This window comes from Nicotiana sylvestris, chromosome 5 (assembly GCF_000393655.2).
Source record: "Nicotiana sylvestris chromosome 5, ASM39365v2, whole genome shotgun sequence".
Lineage (NCBI taxonomy): Eukaryota > Viridiplantae > Streptophyta > Magnoliopsida > Solanales > Solanaceae > Nicotiana > Nicotiana sylvestris.
Window position 1 is genome coordinate 48,373,517 of NC_091061.1, and position 19,111 is coordinate 48,392,627.

At 35.9% G+C, this 19,111-nt stretch overlaps 1 protein-coding gene across 5 annotated transcripts; it reads right to left on the reverse strand.

Annotated features, from left to right (window-relative positions):
• Positions 1–2,864: 2,864 nt before the first annotated feature.
• Positions 2,865–18,658, reverse strand: LOC104244827 (uncharacterized). Of its 5 annotated transcripts, none has more exons than XM_070174376.1 (14): positions 18,373–18,658; positions 17,683–18,296; positions 16,990–17,150; positions 16,016–16,076; positions 15,500–15,565; positions 15,302–15,387; positions 14,322–14,385; positions 7,712–7,924; positions 6,897–6,962; positions 6,515–6,591; positions 6,307–6,430; positions 5,945–6,003; positions 5,782–5,838; positions 2,865–3,656 (listed from the first exon to the last, which is right to left on the reverse strand). In XM_070174376.1, the coding sequence occupies exons 1-11, from the start codon at positions 18,512–18,514 to the stop codon at positions 6,316–6,318; spliced, it is 1,665 nt and encodes a 554-aa protein (XP_070030477.1). In that variant the 5' UTR covers positions 18,515–18,658; the 3' UTR covers positions 2,865–3,656; positions 5,782–5,838; positions 5,945–6,003; positions 6,307–6,315. The 5 variants fall into 5 exon arrangements, with proteins under 5 accessions (XP_070030477.1, XP_009798630.1, XP_009798627.1 ...); XM_009800328.2 differs by having other exon boundaries at positions 2,865–3,558; positions 6,512–6,591; XM_009800325.2 differs by having other exon boundaries at positions 6,512–6,591.
• Positions 18,659–19,111: the final 453 nt, after the last annotated feature.

Genomic DNA, 19,111 nt, shown 5'->3' on the forward strand with positions numbered 1-19,111 from the left:
AATTGGATCATAATGAGTAATTGAGCGTATATTGATAGATTTGCATAATTATTGGCTAGTTTTGGAGCAATGTGCATGGATTCGAGTGTTCGGAAGGGCGTGGAATGTCAGCTATGGATCTTCGGAGCGAGGTGAGTCTCCTTTCTAACCTTGTAAGAGGAAATTACCCCATAGGTGAGTTAATTTGTTATGTGCTCCTATTTGTGGGGGGGGCTACATATGCACGAGGTGACGAGAGTTCGTATGTAGCTACTATTATGTTTAAGTCCGGGTAGTCTATGACCCAAAAGCATGGTATACTTGGAATATTTGTAATCTTATTGACAGATTGAATTGCTTAAATCACATCGAATTAGTAAATGAATTTCTAAAATATTAAACTTCATTTTCTTGAATTGTTAAAAGAGAATTGGCTTTTCCTTGGATAATTGTTCCCTGATAAACTCTTGATTTACTGATTGTTGTGTTTATTTATATTTGACCGCGTCACATGTACGATTCGCGAGCGGGGTAATAGATGCATCTATGGTTCGCGTCGTTCAACCCTCGGTAGTGCACAATTTACATTTATGTTGGATCGGGCCGTACGACCTCGACATGATTTGCGCATGCTTGTATTGCTTGCCTTGAGATTTATAGAAATTGATATTTGCCCTCCCTGACTCGAGATAAGTTGATAATTAATAGATTATGAATTCGGAGACTTTTAATATAAAAAGGAACGTTTGCCTGTTTCTTGACTTATTTGAATTTACTGCCGTTTTTTTATAAATTCATGATTACTCATATTAATAATATATTACTATTGGACCACTAGTAAGTGTCGAAGTCGACCTCTCGTCTCTGCTTCTTCGAGATTACACGGGATACTCATTGGGTACATGTTGTTTTCGTACTCATACTACACTTGTTGTGCATTTTTGTTGCACAGGTTCATGTGTGGCAAGTGGCTTAGTGGCATAGCGGCATGGTTGATACGGAGACCCAGGTGAGCTGCATTTTATCGAGACGACTCGCAACCAGCAGAGTCCCCTTTAGAGTATTGTATTGTATTTTTAATTCTGTCCACTTTGTATTCCAGACAGTTACTGTATTTTATTCCATTCCTAGTAAATGCTCATGTACTTGTGACACCAGGTTCTGGGATGATTATTTGGTGTCTTGTATTTACTTCTAAACATTCTTTTATTTACTTTGTAAAGATTATCTAGTAAAATTGAAGGAAAATCATAGTTTTCAAAATTATTAAAACGAGAATTTAATTAAATATTTTGGTTGGCTTGCCTGACAACGGTGTCCGGCGCCATCATGACCCTTAGTGAAATTTGGGTCATGACAGGCTACCTGGTGTCATTTCTTCTAAATTTTAAATCCATAAGAAATTTGGATTTAATCCCCGAATTAAATATATTTTGGCCCAAATAAATATTTCGGGCTAATATATATTGGATTAATTATTTAAGTCTAATTAAATTAATTTAAATAAGGGCCCAACGCAATTGGGCTAGCCCATATGGTCTTCTACTAACTGGATCGACCCATAAAGATCAAGCCCATGGCCCATAAGGCTTTCTTGGAGGCTACTCCACCCATGCCTATATAAAGAGGTCACTTTTGTCATTTGAAAAAAGAGAAGCTAAGGACTAACAAGAAGACACAAGGGAGCTTGTGAATCAAAGGCCATAATTCTCTACAAACTGCAAGTGTTAGATCAAAGCTACTTGTTCATGATAGAATCACAGTTCGTAGCGACCATCAAAGAGTTCATGACGGATAAATCAAAATCAAATTTAAAATTCAAGATCAAACTCAAAGGCACTTGAATTTATCTATCTTAGAAAAGGAGAATTAGAGAATTCATAAAGATTGTAACACACAAATTATTTGAAATAAAATACTACGATTGTTGCAATATTTTTTAGTCTTGACTATTTTATCGATGCAAATTTATTGTCTATAGGTGGATTACATGGTGTTTGTGAGCAGGTTAAAGTAGTGAGCTGCTATGGTGCTCCTCTCTTTCGTACTGTTTAGAGTTTCTTCTTCTTCCTCTTACTTGTAAAATGAGTTTATTAGATTTGTTGTTATTTAAACAAATTTATGATTGAAATTTGTTCTTTAAGATATTTAAAAGTTGTGTTTAAAATTTGAGTTCATTTGAAGTAGATTTGAGCGTTGAATCGTGTGTTGGATTGTTGAAATTCGAAGAAAACTTTTTAATTTTGGGCAATTTGCATTTCAGACTAAAAAGTCTTAAGTGCATGCAAAAATTAACTGCACAGTCTAATTAATCTTAAGTGCAATTTTTGCACTTCAAATTAAAAAAGTCTTAAGTATATACAAAAATTAACCATACTTTAGATTAAAATAGTCTTAAGTGCATCTTAAGTTTGCAACTTCAAACGCGAATTTTTTCAACTTTAGACCCGATAAGTTTGAAGTTAATCCTAAAGCAAGTAAACTTTTAAATTTTTAATACTGATCCCAAAACTTGGTATATATGTAAATCCACATTTCTTTTTGTTAATAGACCAATCATAGTACTAGCGAATTAAATAAATTGTATAACTTCCAAATTGAATAAAATCCAAAATTTGGAGTATTTATTGTCTGAATTGTAGTCACCTTCGGGGACATCCGATAAAAAAATGTCTCAATTGTTATTTTGAGAAACATTTCAATATTGACTGTCGAAAACGCCAATAGGACAACCATATTAATTTTATTCCTCAACCAAAATCAAGTTGCATAGGCAGAACTATGTTAAGTGATAAAGAGAAATATGCTAAGAGTGAAGATAGTTGGAACTACAGTGGCTCCAGAGAAAAGCAAGAAAATACTCTTAGCAAACTGCAAAGCCAAGATTTTCCAATCCTCTTCCAGATTACGCATACGACAAATAAGAAAGAATTATATCAGACCAAAAGAAAGGACAACGCATTGCTTACAAAATCATCTGGCTAGCTTACCTATCAACTTTATAACTTTCTCAAAATATTCAAAGATATATAAAAGAACTAACGAGCACCCTTAAGCGAAATATTATAAGGAAAACAACGTTCCCAAAATTGCTTTTTCCCCAGCAGATTCAGAACATTAGATGTTCTACAACAATAAATCTCAACTTTCTGCCCCTACATGTATAAATGCAGTCCTTCCTAATAGTATTTGTGAAGCCATTAGTTGTGGAAGCACCAAAACAAAATGAGCCTCCGCGGGTTGGAGAAATGTTGTTAGAGTCTAGGTATATATGGCTTTCATAAATCAATGGTGAACACTATTCATGGATGCCCGTGTAAGCGATTCGTTGCAGGCTGATCTTCAAGGCAACAGTCTCTCTCTCTCCCTTTTTCCACACAACACCCAAAAATGAAATAATAGAATATCCCATACCAATTGAGAGGAGAAAATAAAAGAAATAAATGAAGCCGCTTCAAGTACTGAAGGGAGACAACCCGCTCCAATAAGAAAAGCACCCACGAGTGACTTCAAAAATGTACAATAGCTCCGGATATCTCTAGGTGTATTCTTCACCATTCCAAATCTATAGTGGAGATGCTACATTCAACCAAAGATGGGGCGAGGTCAAAGGATCATGGATATGAATGCGAACAACATTGCACCGAGAAAATGTAACAGCTCCAACCAACAGTGCACTGCACATGTAACTCTAGCTCAATGAATATAGAGCCCGTTTGGATAGACTTAAAAAAAGTGGCTTTTAAGTGCTGAAACTTGTTTTATAAATAAGCAGTTACCTGTTTGGATAAAAGTTAGCTTTAAAAAAACTGTTGAAGTGTTTTGTAAACAAGTGCTTGCAAACACTTTTTTCTATTAAAAAGACAAATATCCTTAAAGCTGTTAACAATAAAAGAAGCTGATTACTACAATATATTTAATTATGAATTAATGCAAATAAAAAATAATTTATATTTTAATTTTATTTAAATTTAATTGATTACTTTAGATAATTTTTATAAATATAATTCCTGAATGCTTATTTTTCACCACTTTCAATCAAGTAAACTTTCATAAAAGTCTCAACCTATTTGGAATACCAAATTATTTTGTTGAATTCCTCTTTCTCTTTTTATCCATTTACTCTTGACAAATTAAAGTTATTATAGAGAAATCACTAGTTTATTGAGTTGCACGCGATGGTACTCCTAACAAATTCTGGAGAGGATTCGTAAAGAGTAAAGAGATCAGAGAACCTATTAGACCAAACCATCAAGTTTTCAAAGAAATTTTCAAGTTTTAAAACAATTGCACTTCCAGAAACATACTGCTAGCATATCTGTGCACCAGTAGAAGCACAACTTTTCCAATATATACTAATTTCATTCAACATCTTCCTCTCAGTGTAGGGATAAGCCTAAGATTTAGAGAAATCAAAGTATGCATTTAAAATTGGCATTGAGTGAAAACAATTGGTCGTGATGCTTGAGGAAAAGTACAGAAAATGAAGATGAAGCAGAGAGGAAGAGGAAAGAAGAGGAACGTTGTCTTCAAAGTGAAGGAAATAGGAGAAGTAGATATTTTAGGGTTTCTTTGACTGTGGGTAATTTTAGTATTATGAAAACTTATAATGGACAAGAAAGTAATTTTATTGGTCAAACTAAAATAGCTTTTAAGCCAAAATCGGAAAAGTTGGGATAAGCCAACTTGTTGCTTTTAGCTTTTTTTAAGCACATTTTAGCTTTTTTTAAGCAGCTTTTTTTTTTTGCCAAACACTCCATAAAATAAAAAAGTGTTTAAAAGCTAGTTTGACCAGCTGTTAAGCCCATCCAAACACCCTCATAGAAGAGAAAGAATCCCGGTATTCTAGAAATCAACTGTCAGAAAAAACCAACAGTGAAGCACAACTTCGAGCCAAGAAGAAACTAAAATACCTAGAACCACGCCAAGCATATGAAAAATGTCACTGATAAAAGAATCATAAGCAAGACTAGCCATAATTAGTAAAAGGAAATTATACTCAATTTCCCAAGGGGAAGGCCGGTTTACAGCACATTATGTCAATGAAACAATATGTAGTTTTTATTATAGCACTAGGGCACTTGAAGCCAAGAAGCTTTAACACAAGGATATTAAGCAATATGTCAGAATGGAACACTGATGGTTTTCCTTCTTGGGAATTCTAATCAGTTCTTGTAGAAGAAAGAAAGCAGGAATATCCTTTCTTCTTCCTTCCTTCAAACTTAACCCTTGGCATTTGCAATAATACATGTTTGATGGATATTTGGATATAGTGGCACGCTGCGTTGCTCAGAATTGGGTGCGAACATCCGATACGGGGACGGATCCGAGTATCGGATTCGGCAAAATATAAATTTTAAAATTCGGGGGTGCGAATCCGGATATGGATACGGATGCTGGAATTTGGCTAATAAAAAATGGGGCTATAAAAATATTGTAAATTTTGAGAGATATTCTGTGAAAAATTTACATGAATATTGTAGAATTCAATCTTTCATTCTCCAAGATGGACATTATTCTTTAATTCTCCTAAATCTGTTTTATTTTTTATTTTGAGAAATCAAAATCTCAATTTTTCTCCCAAATTTATCGATGGACTCCGGTCAAAGTGTCCGATGTCGGTTGACCGTATCCGGGACGTATCCCTCTCCCGCTCCGGTCCCCGTCCCCGTCTCGTATCTGGACGGGAACGGCACCAAAATCGAAGAGTCCGTGCAACTTAGGTGGCAGGGCTACTCTCAACAGAAGACTAACCACTTATGCTGGAAAGGGTATTTACGAGTGTTTCCAAGATTAACTTACAAATTTTTTTAATGATGAAAGGACAACTTCACCATTGTAAGCATGAGCTTGACCCACCTGAAATACAGCAATAAAAAGCTCTTAGTTAGTTTTGACATTGGATGAAAGAGTTATGTTCAAACCAGAATGTCGCTCCAGAAAACAAATACTATCGAAGTCTAACCTTAAATAAAGATATATCCATCAAAATGCTTGACCAACAGTTATTAATTCACCATAGCCCTGTTAGACCACATGTCGCAAATGGAATTTTAGCAACAAAAAGCATAAGGAAAACAAACTAAGGTTGAAGACCACATTTAAATTTACAATTGAATAAAAATAGCCATAGCATTCTACATTGCTTTCTTACATCATCTTAGTCAGCAGGTGAATTACTACATAAATGTATATCAGACACCATTGACTCAGTGATTCTAGAATATAGAGAAGTGAAGTTATAACATGAATGAGACTATTCCATAGACAAATATTCACACGACCCTTAACCAAACAAATCCTTTTAAAAGTTTCATTAGCAATTACCTTGATGAGCTACTTGTATCCTACTTCTAACATCAGATGGCGATAGCTGCGCCCCCGAATGGCTCGCTGCCAAAGATGCTGGAGTGAATTCTTCAAGTTCAGCTCCATTCGCTGTTGAACAAGCCTGTATTGAAATGAAAAGAGTAAACGTACGGGAGCTTCTAAGTTTTTCTAAAGCCAGGCTGACTGCAAGTACAAATCTTACCACCTAACAAGGCATCTCTGAATACCCCGAGAAACAGGACGAATGAATGATGGATCCCGTTGTGAATACAGCAGACCGACCTAAAAAGAGTAATCATAGCATTTAGATAGTGTAATAGGCAGAGCGTCAATATTTTGATTCTTTTGATATCTTTTCTTTCCCCTTCGGACAGCTATTGGACAGGGTTTTGTTACATCTTTTTTCCAAACAGTGCCTTAACAAATTATAGCAAAATTATTGTGCAGCAAATATTCATAGCAACCGCAGGGCCAGTCTGTTCTTAATAAGGGTAAGCCAGGACAGTTAAAAAAACAAAAAAAAGAATCAGGACAAAATGAAAAGCACGGATCCTGATGAAAAGGTTGAATTGACTTATACATAGTACCTCTATTAATGCAATAGCAGAGGGATCATCAAAGATTTCAAGACTACAATCAGCTAGATAGTTTACCTGCAAATTGGAGCAAAATAAAAAAGCAAGGAAAAACGAATGACTATGTTTTGCTTCATCAAAAAAAAAAAAAAGGAAGAGTGACTAAGTATCTATGATGCTAATGACTTTAAAAACAGTAATCATATTTTATCTACAAAATTTAGGAGGCAACTTTTGGAATGTCCTCTTTCCCAATCACAAAAGCACAAATATATGGCATCAACTTTTGTTTTCCGTTTAATCCTTTTACACAGCAATTTACCTAATAAAAAACCAGAGTAAGGCCATTGATCACATAACGCATTACATAAGGAGACATGTGGACCATCACAAAGAGAATGATTCATACTCCTATATTTTGCTGTTATATATGCAACTTCATACTTTCCACAGGTTTTGATAAGTTAGACTAGCAAGCATCGCAAAGAGGCATCATATGATTTCTAAGTGAAAACATAAAACAAGAGTACAACAAACAACAACAACAAACCCAGTGTAATCCCACAAGTGGGGTCTGGGAGGGTAATGTGTAGGCAGACCTTACCCTTACCTTGAAAAGGTAGAGATGTTTCTGATAGACCCTCGGCTCAAGGAAAAATATAAAACAACAAGAGTAGCATGCAAATAATAGATCCACGGTACTTGCACAAATAGAAAGAAATGAAGCGCTTCAAATTAAATAATTTAGTGCAATGCTCGTATGATATTAGACAGCTACAGCTAGCACCTGCGTATATGCTTATAAAATAGAACAAGATGAATGATACCCCAAATTCTGCTTTCACGAGAGACTGAACAAAGTCCATAAGTTGAATTTTAGCCCACTGACGACACAATACAGGATCATTAGAAGATGGAGGGTGTCTCCAGGGAGCACCAAAACATAGCTTGTCCTTCAAAATTCTTCTACTTCGTGCATCAACTGCAAACTTCTGTAGAAGTGACAATGCTCTATCCATGGCAGGATTAACTACGGTTACCTACAGTACAGATAAGAATAGCAGATGAGGGCTTGGACTTCATTCAGTATTTTAAATATTTGGTAGTTCTAGTATGCTGCACTTTCAGAATGAAAAATTGAACATTGAACAAATTTAAGAAGTCTGCTCGATTTCATTGCAGTGCTTACACACCTAATGATGACTTGGTTATTCTCTTAATTAGTTATGAGCCCCAATCCAGAGCGTTTCTGCGTTTATTTTTTCTGTCTATGTTTTAATTCTATTTAAAAAAAATCTATTAAAAGTCCTAATCCACGCGCTCTTCCAAACAAAGCACCCAAACTAGAGAAACTTCCTCAACTACTCAGATGCAAATTGTCAAAACTCCATAAAACTTTCTTCTTCAGGATAGTCTCTCTACAATGTATGAGATTGCATTTTGGATCAAACAAGACAAGATGCAAGGCACAAGTCTCTCTAGGTTATGCAATATATAACTCTTGGACATTAAACCATACAACAACAACAACAACAAAAAACCTAGTGTAATCCCACAAGTGGGGTCTTGGAGGGTAGTGTATATGCAGACCTTACCCGTACCTTGTGAAGGCAGAGATCTTGGACATTTAACCATATGAAAAAAGAAAACATTTGACTTGGCAAAGATAAGAGAAGATCAACCAAATTTCTTGACATAATATACTTACTCATTCATATCAATTCTCTTCGCAGGTATCTTGCCTATTCCTAGTTGTAGAGTTGTGTATACTATGTAATGGGAGAGAATACTAACAGCAATGTGCCAATAATTTTATTATTACTGTAGGTCCAAAAAGTAGAGACTCAATAGCTTGCATGAAAGCTAACTTTTGACCTTGTACATGAATAGTGACTCATGTGCAAGCTCAAACAGTTACAAAGCCTGACGCACCTACAGAGATGGAGCTAGGATTTTAAGTGTATGGGTTCTGAATTTAAGACAGGACCGTGCTCAAGCTAATATACAAAAATAATAATACTAAGAAACGAGTACCAATATTTAATACATATTTAAAAAGTAACAACCACTTAACACAATATATGAATATAAACACTATCGTTATAACTGCACTTGACGACTTGTCATGTTTTGAAAACAGTAAATGATCGCATTCTTAGGTACATTTTTTAGTTTCAAATATGATTTATTCTCTGTATAACAAACTAAATAATCATTCAAAAACCAACGCAAAACTTCATCGAAGTAAAAGTTTTCTACCGTTGCAATAGCCAAACATAATATCAAACTTAAAACCAATAAACAAGTCTCTATATCTTGTGAATATTTGTTTTAAAAGTTCATTGCATAATGAATACTAGATACATGGAAAAGCTTTTTGCTTTCCTTTTTACTTTCTACTTATATATGAAGAAGTTTATCGGATGACGCAAAGTTCCCTCACCAGCTTAATGGCCACATCCTTTTCTGGCCTAAATAATTATTGGTATAGTAAATGAATTTTTTAATATCATACGCTGAGAAAAAATTAAGAGATGGGTCTAAAATTTTAGGGGAAGCACAACAATACAAATATAAAAGGCCAAAATGAAAGATTTAACTTTTGGAATCAAAAATTTAAAATCAAAGTAACATTTACTTAAAAAATCAAAAGATAAAAGAATGGCAAGTAAATAAAAGAAAAGAAGATGGAATAGCATGGATGGACCTTGAAGAAAAACATGACCAGTTGGGACTTTTGATTTTAAACAATGACAACAACATTCTAAAACCTTAACTCTTTCACTCACTTTTCTTTTGATTTTAACTTGGGGAATAACTCTCTCAAAGAAGTGAAGGGACAGTTGGGGCTGTTTTGGAGCTTTTGTCTTTTTCTTTTTGTCTTAGTAACAAGTTTGTGGTTTTTTTTTCCAAAAAAGAAAAGGAAACGTTGTTAAAAAGAAATGAAGTTGCGCTGCTTCTCGGGAGAATCGAACACGTGTGGATTGCCTCCAAATCCAGAACCCTTACCACTGAACCCAGAGCCTTTTTCCTACTGGGTTAGCTGTTGTATATTTATATGCATTCAGTAAATTTTTCAATGCAAATATAGGGTTCGGAAAAAAGTTACTAGGTTCGCCCACACTCACTATTGTAGCTCTGTCCCTGCCTAAAGTTATAAGCAAGAGAAACGGAAGCATGCCTTTGCTTTCTAAAATAAACTCAAAAGGCTCATCCTGATCAAAACCAATAGGTTTAAGATAATCCCGAGATTCAAAGGCGGGGTGCTGGAAACCATTCACGAGTTTCAGGAGAGAGGAGAATTCGAAAAAACCTCAATGCATCTTTGATTGTCATTATTCCAAAATGGAAGGATGCAATGAGCACCAGGGATTACAGACCTATTAATCTAGTGGGCATCATCTACAAGATTATATCTAAGGTGCTTTCCAATAAACTTAAGAAGGTTTAGAACAAGATTATGTCTACTTCGCAAAACGCTTGTATGGAAGGTAGACATATACTGAATGCAACATTGTTGCAAATAAAGTGGTAGATTCTAGAAGAAAGCAAGGAGTGTCAGGTACTTTGTGCAAATTGATCTTGAGAAGCCCTATGACCGTGAGAACTGTGAGTTCCTGGATCTTATTATGTTGCAAATGGGCTTCGGAGTCAAGTGGAGAAAGTGGATCAAATTCTGCATTTCTACAGTGAGATAGTCGATTCTTGTGAGGCAGATCGAGAGGCTTGAGACAGGGTGACTCGTCATGTCCTATGCTTTTCATTTTAGTTATGGAGGCTTTGAGTAGGATGATGGATAGAGCAGTGACGGACGAATATTTTAGACGTATCAATGCAGCATTTGGGGACATGTTATCGTGCAGATTTAGCATTTATTGTTCGCGGACAACACTTGGTATTTTGTGATGCTAATAAGACTCAGTTGGAATACTTAGGACGTGAGTTAACATGGTTTCAGGCGGTGTCGGGCCTTAAGATCAATTTAAGTAGTGCGAGATCATACCAGTTGAAGAAGTGGAGGATATTGAGACTCTAACACAAGTTTTGAATTGCAAGGTTGGGGCTCTCCCCACTTCCTACCTTGGCTTGCCACTAGGGGTGTCAATGGATATTCGAAAACCGACTAAACTGACTGAACCGTACCGCACCGAACCGATTTTTTAGGTTTCTTTTTAAGAAACCGTAGGTTTTATATAAATATATAACCACACCGATAATTAGGGTAGGTTTTTTATTTTATAAAAATAAACCGAAAAAATACCGAACCGTACCGAATAAATTTTACATGTAGAAATTATATTTATTTAGTAAGTTTAAAAATAATAATGCATTAAATTTTTCTTGAGCCTTGGAATTATGAAAACTATTACAAGCCAACAAGTAATTAAACTCAAAATACTAATTCTTAAAACCTATTATGCTACTTCTACTTAAACTAAGTTATTTCAAGTATCTTTATTAGCAAGACACAAAGTATTCTAGCGATTATGAGTAGCAAACTACAATGTATTGAATATGTTTCCTTTCATATAATTTAGATTTATCTTTTTGAATATTTAATTTTCGATTGACTTTATTCTTGAGTCCCAGCTTGGTATATCTTTCAACTCATGTGATTAATATTTTCTTTGCCTTTGTTTGATTTCTTTTACGTTGTTGTAGAATAGTTGATGGATCTATACTCTAGCCATTTTTTTTAATTCATCACCCTTTAAACATTAAAAATGTCTAGAGAGTTTTGCTAAGTCCTATAAAAGAACGTATGTTATTGCAATTCTACTTCTACTAGTGAATTTTATATAATATTAAAAAAATACCGAAAATTAACCGAACCGTACCGATCCCGAAGAGAAACCGACATGATTGGGACGGTTTCGAAAAGTCTAATTTTGGTTATACATAATAGAATAACCGAAAAATTGGTATCTATAAATTTTATAAAATAACCGGCCGAACCGAACCATTGACACCCCTACTTGCCACTAGGTGCTTCAAATAAAGATCCAAGCTGCATAGAATCTGAAACTTTAAAGAGTTGAAAGGCCTAGGGGTGTCAATGGTTCGGGCCGGTTATTTTATAAAATTTGTACCATACCAATTTTTCGGTTATTCTATTATGTATAACCAAAATTAGACTTTTCGAAACCGTCCCAATCATGTCGGTTTCTCTTCGGGATCGGTACGGTTCGGTTAATTTTCGGTATTTTTTTAATATTATATAAAATTCACTAGTAAAAGTAGAATTGCAATAACATACGTTCTTTTATAGGACTTAGCAAAACTCTCTAGACATTTTTAATGTTTAAAGGGTGATGAATTAAAAAAAATGGCTAGAGTATAGATCCATCAACTATTCTACAACAACGTAAAAGAAATCAAACAAAGGCAAAGAAAATATTAATCACATGAGTTGAAAGATATACCAAGCTGGGACTCAAGAATAAAGTCAATCGAAAATTAAATATTCAAAAAGATAAATCTAAATTATATGAAAGGAAACATATTCAATACATTGTAGTTTGCTACTCATAATCGCTAGAATACTTTGTGTCTTGCTAATAAAGATACTTGAAATAACTTAGTTTAAGTAGAAGTAGCATAATAGGTTTTAGGAATTAGTATTTTGAGTTTAATTACTTGTTGGCTTGTAATAGTTTTCATAATTCCAAGGCTCAAAGAAAAATTTAATGCATTATTATTTTTAAACTTACTAAATAAATATAATTTCTACATGTAAAATTTATTCGGTACGGTTCGGTATTTTTTCGGTTTATTTTTATAAAATAAAAAACCTACCCTAATTATCGGTGTGGTTATATATTTATATAAAAACCTACGGTTTCTTAAAAAGAAACCTAAAAAATTGGTTCGGTGCGGTACGGTCGGTCAGTTTAGTCGGTTTTCGAATATCCATTGATACCCCTAGAAAGGCCTGCAGGTTGGTAGAGAATATATTGTTCCAAAGGAGGAAACTAAGTGCTTCTTAAGAGCACATTGCTGAGCATTCCCACATATTTCATGTCTTTGTTTCAGGCTCCGATCAGTTGGAAAGACTTTCAAAGGAACTTTCTACGGGATTCAACAGATGGGGCAATGAAGTTTCACTTGGTGCAGTGGGAGACTGTAACTTGGTGCAGTGGGAGACTGTTACGTCTCCCAAATGCTGGGGTGGGCTTGGTGTTAAAAATTAGAGGCTTTTCAATAAGGCCAACAGTTGTGTAGATTTCGGAGAGAGGAACATGCTTTGTGGAGAGAGGTGATAGCGGAAAAGTACGGGGTCTTGAAAGGGCTTGGAGGACTAAAAAATATTACTATGCCTTCTGGATGCAGATTGTGGAGGAATATCCTGAAAGGATGGGAGGATTCGATTTTATGTCTTTCAGGGTAGGGGGTGAGAGGGTAAATTTTGAGGGCACAAGTGGGACAATACCTTGTGACTTGCATTCCCAAACATTTTCAGAACCGAAAGGAGATGACAGTCCAACTAGTCAGAAAGATACAAGATGGAGAATTTTTTGGGGATTTGAGGTTTACAAGGAACTTTCAAGATGGGGAAGTAACAATATTTCAAAACCTAGTTGAGTTGCTTCACAAACAACGAATGCTACAGGATAACCACGACGTACGGAGCTGGGGCGAGAAACAACGGGGTATTTTCTGTTAAATCATTTTATGAGAAGCTTCTGGTTAGGGAGGAGGCTGCACTTCCACATAGATCAATTTGGATACCTAAGGTTCCGAGAAAGTTGTGCTTCTTCACATGGCTAGCTACAAGTGGGGTGATACTAACAGCCGAAAATCTGAGAAAGTGGAAGGTTACTTACATCAGTTGGTGCTTTATATGTAAAAGCCTGGGTGAAGACGTTGACCATCTCCTCCTTCATTGTCGAGTAGCCTCGAGGTTATAGTGGAAAACTTTGTGCTGGTTTCGAATGAATTGGTGATGCCAGGCCCCATGAAGAGCTCATGTTCAGTTGGAATTGCGGTAGGTGGATGAGAAGACGCAGGGGTTGGAATGTTGCTCCATTTGTGCTTATGTGAGTTATAAGGAGAGAAAGAAATAGGAGAGCTTTTAAAAGAAATGAACTTTGCTCAATTAAGAAATAGCCTTTTATCCCTTGTTTCCTTTTGGTGCACCCACAAGGATCCTTTTGGTATAGAAGATTGGGTATCTTTTGTAGTAACCATATCTTTTTGTAGGTTTTTCTACTTTTTGATATACTTTTTGTATACGGGTGTTTTTGTATCCAAATATTTCAATAAAATTATTACTTTATCAAAAAGAAAAAAATCGAGATTTGGTTTTACTTTGGTGTTCTGATTTAAATTTATCTGCCTCACAAACTTCAGCTTGTATACTTTATAAGATAAAACCTCCACCACTGAAACAAGTTAAAACCAAATGTAATGGAAATTGTAACTTATTCTGGAACTTACTTGAAGATATGCCAAGTATGCATCCACGATATCCTCAAATTTACTGCTCTTCTCACTCATGACCCTAGATTCAAATAAATATGAGAGTGACTTAGGTTGTGATAATCATTTAGTATATGGCTCAAGCAGAAAACTGTTTATCGTAGAATACCACATATGTTAACAGAAAATGAGAACTGTTGGCATATCTAACTCTTTTTTTAATATCTGAGAAACCCCTGAGGCTTGTGTTGCACGGTTCGAAACTCGGTGGGTAATGAGTCCGCTCCTCTACTCTTCTCCACTTAAATACTAGGCTTTTGTCTGCGCTATGGTTCAAACTCGTGACGTGTGCATAATCCACACATCACAAGCTGTACTCTTACCACTAGACCAAAGCCTTGGAAACCAATTCAAAGAAAAAGTACTATGTAGCCCCACCAAGATATGATGACTGGTTTAGAGATCACACCGGAAACTAAAGATAAAGAGAGCACTTGCTTTCCTCCGGAAAAACATGCGATGTAAAGATTAAATGTTATATGACAATGATAGTCTACTTCCCCCCAAAACCCCTTTCTTTTTCTTTCCCAAAGGTCAAAGTAATAGGTAAATTGCAGCAGATCACATGCCATAAGAAGCTGTTTTGGAAGTTCATATATCTGCCCTTAGGCATATGACAACATACAACAACAACAACAACATAATGAGTATAGTCCTACAAGTGGGGAGGCATATGACAACATATTATCACAAAATGACCAGTGCTCTTAGCTTCTCCTAGAAAAATGGTTTATGCTAATATACCTATGAAACTGGTCAACCACATTCCCCTTCACTGTGGACTGTAGAGTGCATAATGGAATTTCTATGTCCTTATAAGAAAAGCAACAAGATAAGCAGCTTAATTTATTGACTGGATTTCAGATTACATGACAACTGCAAGACCCTATTGTTGCAGATCAATTATAATACATGAACAAGCATCTATAAGTACTCACTTCTGGTAGTAATTACTTAGCTTGAGTGCATAAACCTCAAATAGATGTCTCGGATTCGGCCCTAGCACCTCAACAATCACATTCCACTGCAGAATAAGTATGATCAATATACCCAACAAGAAATCATCTTGATGACATAACTAAAGCTAAAAAGCATATTCTTATGATTGTATTTATCTGGTATAAAGAAGGTCATACCTCTGACTGACTAAAATAGTCATCAACCATATGCATTTTAGCTTCTGCAGGAGTCCACCCAAATGTCTGCATTTCCAACAAAGTGAGATGTACCATAGTTCACATAAAATAAGCTAGTTTTAGCTAGACCTGTAAGACAAACAGAAACCACGCATACACAAATTAAGTTGCAGAGTAAATTTAACTACTTCAGAGAAAGATGACTCAGGCATCACTTCAACGAAGAAACCTGTCAATTAATAAGGAATATGAACAGGTAAAGCAAAGAAAATCATGCAAGAAGCACACAATTGAGAAAATCCTTTTATATTTATTGATTCCATCAAGACAAGGCAGGAAATAAAGGTTCGAGCTGGATAAAGTGCACCTTAACAAATTTCCAATTTACAGAAGCATAATATTGAAACAAGTGCACAAAAGGTTTACATCCTTTTGTTTTCATGATAAGCTATAGGCAAAAGATTCGCACTCACTGAGAGATGGAGTAGCAAGTTTGAATAATTCTGATGTGCTTACCTCACGTGAGATGAAAATGTCCGGAAATCCAAAATCCATATAGGCACGATATGAGTAGTAGCTGCAATAATTTTCTTGTTAAGTGTTGAATCTCTAAATTGAATTAAAAGGAAATTAAAGATAGTTCCTCAGAGCATATAACAGTCACAAATATGAAAATAACTACTGTAAGGCTGGTGAGATAGCTAGTGTAGCTTTATTCTGCAAAGGCAAGATAATTATATCGCAAGTGTTATTACATGCTGTTACTTAAAAAAGAAAACGGGCTGTTATTGATGTGTCCTACACGGGCATCAATTTGTCAGACAAAATATAGTTATGAATCCTCTTATGCTACGGTTTATGCGTTAAGTTTCATTAATGATGCTACAATGAAGTTTCGCCACCAATCCATCCTATCTTTTAGACCTCTGAAGCTTACACAAAATTCTCCTTTTCTATTCAAGGGATGTATGTCATGCAAATGCAGGGATTTAAATCATTCTTTTAGAACCTACTGAATGAAAAACTGCCTTATAGTTTAGCTTCCTAATTCATAAAACATATGAAGGATGTTTCCAGGTTCAAACATACATGGTATGTGCCAACGAGGATAAGTAGCACCTCAAACAGACTACCTCATGCCCATCACTACTCTACACTCCGTGCACATTCAACCGCAAACAACATACTATCACTTTTTCAGCATTCCTTTTATTGAATAAGGAAAAGGAAAGGAAGTTGGGGTGCTGCACTTCTTTTTATCAGTATTGTGTGAGTACTAACTTGAAATTTCTGAACTAAGAGAGACAGCATACCAAATGTAATTTTATATGAATTATGTGGGATTCTCGTTATAACATTGAGGCAAAATGCATGCATTCGAACCACATGATGCAACTAATCATTATAAAAAGGAAGTTTGACAACTAGGTCCATTGAGATGCATGATAAATGCAGGTCCTAGGCTAAAATAAAAAGTTAAGTTGCATTACCTATCAGATGTGACAAGAATAACTGGAAGACATCTCTCATTTGCACCCAAGGCTATCATTCTCCATATCAGACTATCGTGATACATGGACCCACAGACAGTAGAATCATCTTTCAGTATTGCATTCTTTAGGACTTCAATATTGTTTATCACCAGCTTCGGCTACTCATTTTGACATGTCCAATAAAGAAAACATCAATATTATATAAAGCAAAAGACACAAGCTAAGTCAAAATGAAGACCATTAACTCCGGGTCGTGTTTCAGAGACTTTTACTGTGAGATCACGGGGTAAAGAATATGCGTACTAGACACATATCACTTTTAGCTCCCTACTACTACTTCTCACCAGTAAATAAAAATTAGCAGCTTCTTTCATGAATCCAATTTAGCTCCTGAAAATTTCATGAAAAACTAAGATCCAACTTCCAAGGGCGGAACTAGGTTCAAGCAAGGGGTTCAATTGAATCCCCTTCGCCGCAAAATTATACTGTGCAAATAGAGCAAAAAGTTAATTTTTTTGGTTATATATAGATGTTGAATCCCCTTGATATAAGGAAATATTCTAGTGTAATGGCAAAGGCGATTCAGAAATTGCTTTAGGTCACAGGTTTAAATCATAGGTCTGACGTTCTAGAACTTTCTTGAATCCCCTTACATGAAATCGAGCCCACTGCCAACTTCATTTGGATTACCTGAAAATAATCTATTTCAGCGGCAGATGAAAGGAGTTCTAATAACAAACAGGGCCAATCCGTGGCTGAATTGACCAAAGACCTCGAAAATCCACCAGTCCGATTCAAATGCTTGATCGCATTAGCTCTCCACTTTTGCTGCACACTTATAACCTCTTTAGCCAAATTCAAAGCCGCCATTGCTTCCTTATAATATGTCTCTTCCTCCAAACTCAACCCACAGCTCTCTTGGGCATTTAATCGAACACTTGACGCAAAAACTGCCCTTTCCCATAAATTCAACACCGAACTATTCCTAATAGAAACAGCCTTCCTGGAGTTAGAAACATTACCATTTAGGATCTGTTTAAGGGCTGTATTAAGTCCATGCCATTTACTTAAAACAGTGAAAATCTGATGAGAGCTTATAGTTCCAAGCTTAATGCCCTTTTGGGCCATCGATTCGAGGCAACATTCGAGTTGAGTTGTAAGAGAGGGCAGTAAAGGAGGGGGGCAATTGGACCAAGAAGCCCAGGGAAATGATTGGCCGTGAGTTGGGTGATGATCTTTTACGGATTCTGCAAAGTCCACGTAGCCTGTTACATGAGGGCCACTGTTCCATTTACCCATAAGACCTGTAAAACACAATTGTATAAGAACACAAAAGAAAACAACGAGTAATTCATGTTTGTGTAAATTGATGATGCTTACGCTCGAGGATTAGAGTGGTTTTGCCGACGCCACGAGGGCCGTGAAGAATAAGGGGTTGAGGGACACGGTGGTGTTGAGCGTGGTTGTTGAGGACGGTTTCGAGGAGGGGCCGTGGGATTATTTTCCATGCCTTTTTCACCATTTTTGCTGTACTCAAGTTGAGAGAATGTAATGAGAGTTTACACTTCTTCAGGGAGCAGAAGTGTAAGCACTGTTCTTCACAGACGACAGGGAAATTGGAAGTAAAATGACTTCACCCTGCTCCCCTTAGCGAGGAGAAACAGAAAAGAAGGAAATTAATTAAGAAAAGTTTGAAATTTCAATTTCTATAAAAGTATTTATTTTAGTAGCTTTTGTAAAAATGTTTAATTTTTTTCAAAAATTTTGATATCCAAGTGAAAAACACGTCTACCATGTAAACACGCCTAAGTGAAAAGCCTAGCTTATAAGGTTTTTCACTTTCCTATTTCGACGTGGGATTTACCTAAGATGATATGTACATTTTTTCTTCAAAAGCTTATTGAGCTAGAAGCCTGCCAATACTGTTTGATCCGCCCTCATCAGCCCGCCCTCCGTCATGAGCATCACATTCACCATCCCCTCATTTAGGACTCAGCGGCCTCGTTGAAGTTTACCCCACCACCGTACTGAGGGAGATTCAGTTATGATACCTTACTTGTCACGATCCAAGCCTATGGCACATATTGTACGTTTTGTGCCTAGGCTCGCACGGATATGT

What these genes read in the sequence shown, in the direction of transcription:
- LOC104244827 (XM_009800327.2), bottom strand. Translation starts at nt 18,514, where the DNA reads ATGGTGAAAAAGGCATGGAAAATAATCCCACGGCCCCTCCTCGAAACC. An exon ending in CTGAAATAGATTATTTTCAG is followed by an intron (nt 17,151 to 17,682) that starts GTAATCCAAATG and finishes CAAAATGAGTAG; the next exon opens with CCGAAGCTGGTGATAAACAA. An exon ending in TCGTGAAAGCAGAATTTGGG is followed by an intron (nt 6,963 to 7,711) that starts GTATCATTCATC and finishes TCCAATTTGCAG; the next exon opens with GTAAACTATCTAGCTGATTG.